Source organism: Austrofundulus limnaeus, unplaced genomic scaffold (genome assembly GCF_001266775.1).
Source record: "Austrofundulus limnaeus strain Quisiro unplaced genomic scaffold, Austrofundulus_limnaeus-1.0 Scaffold140, whole genome shotgun sequence".
Lineage (NCBI taxonomy): Eukaryota > Metazoa > Chordata > Actinopteri > Cyprinodontiformes > Rivulidae > Austrofundulus > Austrofundulus limnaeus.
The window spans coordinates 288,728-298,969 of record NW_013952542.1 but is presented as its reverse complement, the minus strand read 5'-3'; the positions used below and the strand labels follow the sequence as shown (position 1 = coordinate 298,969).

At 39.5% G+C, this 10,242-nt stretch overlaps 1 protein-coding gene across 7 annotated transcripts in view; it reads left to right on the top strand.

Annotated features, from left to right (window-relative positions):
- Positions 1–10,242, top strand: part of pcdh7b (protocadherin 7b) — a 144,563-nt gene that overhangs the window by 25,826 nt on the left and 108,495 nt on the right. Inside the window, exon 2 of one of the 7 annotated variants that reach the window (XM_014016173.1) lies at positions 5,900–6,514. The exons of the other annotated variants lie outside the window; for them this stretch is intronic. Coding sequence (XP_013871627.1) covers positions 5,900–6,058 — 159 coding nt within the window. The 3' untranslated portion in view covers positions 6,059–6,514. Of the gene's footprint in view, positions 1–5,899; positions 6,515–10,242 lie in introns of those variants that run through there. 7 annotated transcript variants of the gene reach the window in all.

The window sequence follows — 10,242 nt, the reverse complement described above, 5'->3', positions numbered from 1 at the left end:
GTGTGTGTGTGTGTGTGTGTGTGTGTGTGTGTGTGTGTGTTGGGTGGGGCTTGCATTGAATCTTAAATGTAAAGTTTAAAGTTGATTTAAAGACTTAAAATGCATTTTTCATAATTTTGAAAAAAAAAAATAAATTTGGTGGTTGAACAGGTCACCCCCTGGCCAGATGTGGTCTGTGTGCTACCAGTTGAATAGTCATGGTCTCTTGGTAGAAGACCTCATAAACCAGTGGATAGACTTTAATGAAACTTATTTATGTACTTTATTAACTAAAAAACTTTTGGCATAAACACCATTGAAGTTGGTCATGACAGCAAAACAACCTTAGTAACTCCAGCAATTTACTGATATTTGGCTAAAATATGGAATGTTAGTGTGTGAGAGTCAAACCKAACACATACTCTAACCTCTAACTGATCATGATTTAGTTCTTAAACTTTTGCSTTCACTGACTGGAGTCAACTCTGCCTGTCTGTTATTTACACATTTCATGAACCATTGGATAGATTGTAATGAATCCTTCAGAAAATAATCRTTCAATGAAACACTTTTGAAGTCAACCCTTTTCAGAATGTCTGCCACAACTAAATGACCTGAGCTAGTAGACAAATGGCTGTAACTCAATTAACTGTACTGATGATGAGCTGAAATGTGTTATGCTAGAATTAGATAGTCCTGCAAGATCTCATTATATCATTTGCAAAGTTTGACCAAACCAAAAACAACTTGGTCCCTTCTTATCACAAGATGGTCTTTGTTCAAAACTCTGGCATAAAAAGCAATGAGCATTCAAATTTAGTATTATGTGGTAACGTGATGTAATGCAAGTGTAAGTCTCATCTTGAGTTTGAATTCAGGGTTAATATTTTGCTCATGAAAAATATATATCCAGAATTTAATATGAGCAAGTGAACAAACAAACAAAAACAGAATTATGCAGACGTTTCTTTTCGGAATGCTTTAGGAGTCCTTCTGAACCCATTAGTTACGTGAAATATGTTGCGCTTAGATGTTACTGACACTTCTTACCAACTCGACTCATTAATTATTGCTATGCTACCACCAGAACATACTGTGCTTTGCTGTAGATTGCACTTCTACCAATGTTCATTTTTCACCAGTGAAGATAAAGAAAGAAAACAACGAGCTGTAAAATGTATATCAATTATGCTGTCGTACATTAATTGGGGGTGAGGGTTCTGGATTGGCTGCCATCAAGATACTGAGAGCGACAACTAGATGCTTGGATGTGTTTAATAAGTCATTAAAGCTGATATTGATTCTGATTGGAGTTTAATTGAAAGGTTGTTGGTTGAGGAGTCATAAATGTTGTCATTGAGAGGAAATGAGCCACGCACCCTTAAAAAATCAGATCCCATTGGTCAGATCTCGTTTTCACCTCATTACTGGAGGTAACTGACTACATCAAGCTACCTCTGCATGCAGAAAATGTGTTCGCCTCAGCATTTTAATCCAAAGGGGGGCTGTCTTTTTTTATAATGAGGGGAGTTTTTTTTTAATCCATGGTGCATTATTCAATTAGAAAGATGAGTTAAAGGAGGTTCTGCTATAAAAGTCTCCGGTGTTGGACTCTCATCATCAGGCTGCCGCAACATCGCATGCAGTTTACGAGAAGGGAGAGGGAAGTGGAGAAGTGACAGCAAAGTAGAGAGACGGAAGAGGGAAGAAGCAGAGACAAAGAGAGAAAGTGGATAAGCAACGCAACACAAAATGTGGGTTGCGTGAATACATTCTGCTCCCAGCCAGATTAATAACGTGAGAGTAACTACACACCCGCAGCTACGGCCTTGTCAGCAGTAGAGGCTCCAACCAGAATATGAAAGAGGAATGATAATATAGTATTTTGGCTCAATCGGGGTGCCATGCATAACTCTAATGACAGTTGTTGAATTACAAATATCCTTGAAGACATGTTCTTGCTTTGGTGGCTTATTAGCCAAGCTATTTAGCATTTCGGCTCTTGTTTCTGGTATAAAATGTGAAATAATGGTGAAAAAAACAAGTCTCTGGGTTTGTTGTGTTTCTTACAAAAAGCTTAAAAACTATTATAGCTTCTGTTTGAGCTTGAGTTATGAGGTATAATTGGAAAATGGAACACAGTGGCTTTTATGCTCCTGTGCTTGCCAGACGGTGTTTGGTTCTGTGCTGTAAGAGGGATGTAACCTCCTTCCATCCATTCTGTTGCTTCTGCCTAAATGTATAGTCAGGTTGAAGAGAAAGTAGGCACACAATGGAAACCTAATCAGCACTTAATGACAATCACTAGCTTTTCTTGGGTAATACCAAAACTTACCCAGAAAGAGCACATAAATGTTTAGCAAGTTTTGAGGTTTTCCTAGAGGTCTCCTTCTAGTACACAAAACCTGTAAAAGGGAGGCGTCCTAATGTATGCCTATACCTCCTCAGCTGACCTGATGATAGTGTTGTAGTCAAGTCCACCTTACCAGAGATCAAGTCAGTCAACCTAGAGATGAGACTGAAATCATTAAAAAGTGGTCTTGAGACCAAGACTGGTCTCGAGTACTACAACACTGCCTGATGATGGATCGCCTCACCGTATCTCTAAGCTTGATCCCAGCCACCTTATGGAGAAAGTTCATATTCCTTGAGTCCAGGTTGTTTCAGGTCTTGATCCATTCTTTTACATTACTAGAGTGTTGGAACATGGATAGACCAGTATGTTGAAATATTTACATTTTGTTTTAACCTCTTTCCTTACATCTACAGACTGTAGAATTGCCATCATTATTGCAGTCAAACCCCTGGTTCATTGATCCATTTCCTGTATCATTTGGCTGTAACCTGAACATCTGTTCCAAAAAGGGAGTATTCCACTGGTTGTAGTTGGTCACTCTTCTCAGTTTTTCTTTAGTCCCTGACCCTGAGCTCTGACTGATGTCTGCAAAATGCTTAAGCATCATCTTTCTTTCTGTATTTACAGACAAACACCCCTGCTCACACAGAATTCACGGTAACGTCCAGTAAGATTGAACCCGACTTTGTGTATTTGGAAAGAGACAATAAAAGTAAGTGGTCTTGGGTTCGTTTGCAACAGCCAGTTGGTTTCTGTTTGGTGAGATTTGGCGCAATCCCTCTTCAAAATAATACCTGGAAGAGGAAAAAAAAAGCTGGGACATAGTCTAGCTCGGTGGCCAAAATGGGATAAGAATACAAATGCCCGTTTTGTATGTGGGAGAGAAAATCGAGACAGGCTGGGATTGCACACAAAGTCCTTCAAATCCTCTGAGGCGCTAGGGGCCGTCATGTGCCGAGCGGTAAATTGATCATGACATAGCACAGTGCAAAAAAAAAAAAAAAAGAACTCCAAACGTACAAGCGTGTCGGAAGCACAAAAGACAAGGCAGTGGCTGCAGAGTTGGAAAAGAGAGAACACACACAGACCACATCATTTTAACAACAGYGCTGAAAAAAAAACTAACAGAGGAGCTTATTCGTTGCCGTCTTTAACTTGACACAGAAATCTTAACGTGTGCTAAAAACGCCACTTTCCCGTGCATCTATGTGTATAAGAAAAAACCCACACATCTTCCTGAAAGCTGTGCTGTCATATCACCTTTTCTTTTAACTGATTGCACGTTCGTAGCCACACCTGAGGCTGTGCACAAGGAATCAGATACACTCATTTTGATCCCACCCGCTTTACCGAATTGCCACATTTTCTAGGTTAAACACAATTTCCCTTTGAAGTGAATCCTGCTATCCCAGAGCATGCAAGTATTATGCTCACTACCTTCAAATATTAAAAGCAGAGGGCTGTGAATATATCTAAGAGCATCCTCTCTTTTCTTTTCATCCCATTTTCTGACCGTCACACACACTCAGGAGAATGACCATCGGTACAAGCCTTCCAAGCTTTAGTAATATATCCAAAGGGCTTGAAGAGATTAAATCTTTCTGTGAAGTACAAGGTGGGGATGTCAGATGAGCTTAAGCAATCTGCCCTTCTTAGACCAAAGACACCGTCTGCGTGCGATGCTGAAATATTAATGGCGTAATGTTGCAGATGACAAGCTGCTTTGTTTTCATTGAGTGAGAGCGAAGGCCTTGGCAAGATGGCAGTGGGTTTTATGTCAACACCACCTCAAACATGTTTGTTTTAATAGTTAATAAGGGACCTTGTTCTGGATATAGCAGATTGCTTTGTTTGGACTGGGAATGTCAGAATGATCTCGACAATGTCTGAATGTGAAGATGTAAACTGCCATTGAAGACTCTTTGAATGGTTGGACAATAGTCTATGAGTATTGTCTTGATTTTCTGTTGTCACTACAAGCCTGGGTTGATTTTGATTGTGGTCAAATTTTTCATTAGATTTTTTTGCTTTATACAATCAAACTGAGTGTCACAGAGCTATCTGTGGGCTTCWTGGTGTTTCTTGAGTCTGGTTAAGCATTCTAAGGTCTTGTCGAAGCAACTGAACAACTCCTTCACCCCTTTGAAGTGGTGCTTGCCCTCGGTCTGCCCTTTGATCTRCTCGCCTCAGCCTCCCCCTAAACCCTCAAGTAGGTGAATTCCTGCACAAATCAAGCAAATTAAAAAGGATGTGCTGAATGAACGAGAATAAATAGAGGCCATCACTATCATTGTTGCTCCAGCGGGCAGTGAAGCATTCTCGAAGATTTGTGAGGAGCCCCGGAGAGAGCCTCATCTTTTGATGGCAGATTTTTGTGCTGCTCAAGAGCCTCCTGCAGAGGTTTTAGAGGGATTTAGTAGAACAGGTGCCCTTGCAAACAAATAAAAGCACAATAAAGAGTATTTCACTTCAGCTGTTTTTCAGTTTGTGCACAAATAAAAGGACTGGATTGAAAGACAGGAAACCTGAAACAAATTCTTTGAAAATTACATTTTTTTTGTGCTCGGAAGAGGTTAAAAATGTGATAGTTTGAGAAAAGGCAAGCTGAGTGAAATGCAAAAATAAAGCAGGTATAGTTAATAAATGATGGCATTCAGAAATAACATGAAGGTACCGGCATGCTACCAGAACTTTATCATGAGAACATATTTGTTTTCATTTTCTTTTCTTTTTTTTTGTTGTTGAAATGATTGCCAAAATACCAAAACGTTGCTGCTTTTCCCCCCTGCTTTTTGGCATGACTGCCTTTTTGGTAATGATTACAATTTCCCATTGCACCATCTTCTTACGCAAGAAAAACCACAGTTTATCTTGGCCAACCATTCATACTAACTGCACAACATGCAAAAACAAGGAAAAACTGGGTGTAAATTAATTTATTTAGCAAATCTTTTGAAATTTCTATTGAGTTTGCTGTTAGGTCTGTTTCCTATTGGTATGTTTTACTTCAGACCACATAAATACGTCAGGATATTTCTCTTTCTGTTCATCAAATATCCTTTGCTTCTCTCAGCAAGTGGTTCGGGCAACCACTGMGAAGCTAGCGATGATTCTTTATGACTCACGGCAACGTCTCCCCCCCCCCAACGCAGTGGGGTGGTGATGGTGAGGGAAGTTGTGCTCACACTTTGTCTTTCATATATCCGACYACAATCGGCAGTGCTGTTGAGCTTTATCTCCCTTTTGACATCAATACCGTTTTAGAACTATCCTGTTGAGGTGAGGCTACTTTGCAAATGAGTTGGCCTTTTTCTGCCTGAGGCTACAGCCGACGTGTCCGGCATATGTATGAAAAAAAAAAAAAAGTTTTGGTCAGCTGAAGAAACCTTTGGCCTGTTCTCGTTCCCGTTCTCCTTCTCCCCTTTCTCTCTTGGCCAATTACCAATTCCCTTTTGAGAGACAATGACATTGAGTTTTGACAGCTGAGTTTTTTTCTCTTTTTTTTTTTGTTGTTGTCATTGAACTTTTTTCGTACCCCTTTCCTTTTTTCTCTCTCTCCATCAGGTTTTGAAGGTCTTTAATCCTGGCTCAAAGACGGGTGGGGATGGTTTTARCCCAGCGCTAAATGAAAGCCTGCGGAATAATAGTCGCCTCGTCGACCTCAGGTTCTCCTTCCCCGAGAGCAGGCCTCGTTACTGGCAGGGGGATGTCACCTCAACATGAGCCAGCTCAAACGCCGTATAAAGTGCGTGTGCACACATCAGTGTGCATCAGCTAAGAAAACTCATTAGAGCCCCGGATAATGTCAAAACGCTGATAGGGAGAGAGGTGCAACACAGGCATGTTTTAACAAACTTTCAGGACTCAAACTTCTCCACCAGAGCCAAAGTTTCATTCTGGAGGGAACAGGGGTTAAACTCTCCTTTGCTGTCATTCTGTTTTAGTTTGTCTCCTGATAACTATCTGCAATTTATGGCTTAAAGGTCAAAGTCTGTGAGAGGAAAATAGAAGCTAATCCATCCTCTGAGGATAATTCTCTTATGACAGCACGTTGTGACAATTGTAGCAACATTTTTTTGGRTTTGGAGGTCTACGATTTGCAACAGGCTGTTACTGAAAATTAGGTTTTCCATAGAGTGAATGACAAAAAAGGCAGACAATAAAACTAATTTGGAACTATTTAGACTATCCACCTCCCCATGGCTGTTCTATACGTTTTAAAGAATCAGTACTTTCTGGCTCCCTTCAGTCGTTTTTCTCTTTTGTTTATTTAATTTTCTCTCCATTCCTCTCATTCAATCTTCTCTCAATCTGGGGTTTCTGTCACCATWGCGGGAACAGGTCAAGGGCGGGAAAACGATAACAGTCACTCATTCTTGTCTGAAATTAGGAGTGCACATGCACACAGAAAGACACACCACATTGATGGATGAAAGGTCTTATACGAAGGGTGTAAACATAATTCATGGCTCCTTTGTGGTTACTGGTGCCACACACGTACACGTGTGTTCACAGACTCTCAAAGCACACTTGTATTTCCAGAAATGAACTCTTTTTGTCAACACATTTCTTTATAATGCCAGATGGATCTCACCTCTGGCACTCTACTGGCAACAAAGCCCACTACAACATTTGAAAGTCAGCAAAATGAAAGAAGCACGGTGCATTCAGTRCACTTGCCTCCAGTCAGTCGCGGCAGGTGGAGGAAGGTTCAAGGAGGCATGTTTGTACCCCCAAYGCACACACACTCATGCTTAGGCGCAGATGTGGAATGCCTCTGATAGTATTAGCTTTATTTACACATGCAGTCTCGCACACGAGGCAACTCTTTTGTTGATGAATGTTCGGTCTCCATGTGTTAAACAGGCATACATCAGTCTTCRGAGTCGCAAAAGCTGAGTGGGAGGAAAAGAAAAAGAGGAAGCATGTCAAACAGAGCTGGGGAGAAAACTGCAGCAATGAAACGAGGAAGATGACAAATTGGTTRCATAAACACAGATGGAAAAAAAGAACAAATGGTGGTCAAGTCAACATCTGARACTGAATTTAAATGTTCAAGGGTAAAAGAAAAATGTAAAAAAACATACTAAACATTGTTGTTACAACCGTATGTTAAAAACTACTACTAACCCTACACTGGTTATTGAAATTTAATGCCAAGGTTTTCTGACCAAGCTTCTGTGTGTGATTAGTTATTACTGTAACATGGCTTTAACCTTTACATCAAAATTAATTAAAAAGCTTGTTGAGTGACAAGTCCCACTCAACACGCACACGCTCATAAATCACAGATAAGTCTCTAAGCAATAACGCTTCTTTGTGCTCTTCGTCTTTCAAMCCCCCACTTCTTTCTATTCAACTGCTGTCATTCTCTTCTATTTTATTAGTTTCACCTACTTTCATGTTCTCACTTTATATTAACTCACCAACCTCCTCGACTGAAAGACACACAGCTTTTTTCTTTCTTGCTTTTTTGTTCTCTGCTTATTCCATTTTCTTAGTAGCTTTTTTATTTGCAAAATAAGGAAGATGTCTGCACTAGAAGCTAAGATCTGACCTATTTTTCCCAAAAGACTCAGTCTGATCTTTTTTTCTTACTACTACTATTATTATTTTTTGACTGCGGTTAGTCTAGCAAAACTAATTGCATGAAATCCTTACTACATTATCTTTTGTGAATCCCTCTGAGAGAATCATTTAGGGTTCCCCCCACCAGGCTGATGTGGATAAATGTTCCCATCATTGTTAAGTGAAACCCACTGCTTGTCTCCTATTTGAGACCACCGAACATCCATTCCTCAAATGAAATTTAAAGTGCTTCTCATGTTTTTTTGAGAGTTTTTCATTATTTCTCGTCACAGAAGGCGACTCTGCTCCTCTCCAAAGCCTAAATCTCCCAGTTACAGTCCTATGTGACCATGGGAAGGCTCATAGCTCACCCACTGGGTGCCGTCCAACGGATTTGATCTCCTGCTCTGACCATGGCCATCTGTGTCTGTTGGCGTTGTAATGAGAGCAAACCGCCTGCTGGCCTTTCCTCCAGTCCTCAGCCTCAGTCCTTGTGCCTGTGCATGAGCGCYGGACAGCAGTAATTTGACATCAGCCTTTCGTACCGAGCCATGTCTCTGCTCGTGCCTGCATAACCTTGTGGATGATGAAAACCGGATAAAAGGATAAATATCTATTTTGAAATGGAAAATGAGCCAGGCCCAAACAAGTATTATTTTGCTCTCTCGTGCTCAGTTAAGCTCAAGAGATAGGGAAAACATTCTGCTTATCCCCTCAGCTAATCCCTTTAGACAAACGTCCAATCCCTCAAAAGGATGGTACTCATTGCAACTCTGGCCAGCATACCGCTTTGTCAAATAATGATTGTTTACAAGACCTGTAGTAGAAGTTTGTTTTGATAAAACCATTTCCAGTGCTGTTTTTTGGTTCATTGTTTTTTTTTTGTACAACTGTGTCTTTGCTTTGAACTTCTTTTGAGAAAAAGGAAATGCCAAATGCTTGATTGATACAAAAGGTCACAGCTTGTTCAGATAGAAACATTTTTCATACATCCAATTTTCACCAAACACTAAAAAATAATTACATTTTTTACAAAGTTTGAACGACCCTGTTTGATTTGACATTAGCACAATTATTTTTGTTTAGATTGTGCTATTTTCAAAAGATAATAATGTGTGTCTGCGTATTTAAAAGAAATACTGATGTATTTGGTTAGGGTTTTGTCAAGMTCGGGTGGAGAAAAATCGCGCCACACTGATGGTGGTGTAGTTAGTYCAAGACTGTAGCAAACAGATAGTTGTTTATTCTTATGGCCTTTTTTATTGTTTACTGTAGGGCTGGTGTATTAGCATTAGCCGTTATGGTCCAATCCCAGCACAATTTTATGAACCCAGATACATTGTTGCCCATTGTTGATTGGTTCACTGATCGTGGGTGTCATGTCACACATATAACTTTACTTGAATCATTTGTAACAACTGTAATACATTTTCACAAGTTCAACTATACAACTGTAGTAAACTACCAAGCAACAACAAGCTAACATTAGCTATCACTAGCATACCATCATCTGTCATCTTGCACTTTTCAGTGTCATAGTTTGCTGCAGTATTCAGTTCAGTACATTTCCATTGAGCTTGATGCCGTTCATTGTTGTATCTTTGTTGTATTATTGTTATATCATGACTAAATGAACTAAATGACTAGATTTAAACATTTTGATAGAATGATCGAGGCAAAACACTGCCCTGCAAAGTAAACACAACCAGTGCAGTTGTTTCATTGTTCCAACATGAACATTACTTTTAGTAGTAGCGTGATTATTTCTTTTCCTTAAATTAATACATATTAACTTTAAGGAGTTTGTGAGCAGCATCCTAGTGTTTTACCCTGCCTTTTTCAAGTTTTTTGGTGAAATTAAAATAAGATGCATTCAAAGAGAAGAGTTTTCAGTTTGACTTTCCTCTGTACTATTTGTTTTTAGAAAGAAATTGGGCTATTTCAACATTTTCAAAGATAAATAAGAATTATTTAAGGGAAAAAAAGGTCTACTTGATAGAAAAATACAAAATAACCAAAAATAAAGTTGTCAGTATGTTGTGGTTGAGAATAAGGCACTTGTCTGATATGTAATATAGTGGACGTGTTTTGTTGCATGAGCACACCTCAGAAATGGACTTGGATCATTTTTACTGCAGTGGACATATTTTCCATCACTGGCCAAAAAGAGTATTTTCCAAAATGTCTAACTTTAAAGAAAAGCAGTGTATGTAGGTTTTTAAAGTGACGTTTGTGTTTGAAAGAGAGTGTGTGTTTGGCTCTAAATCCCAAATAGGGTTCCTTCCCATAATAATGATGCTATTAAACCATGTGCTTAAGCTGACTTAGCTGTTTTTTGC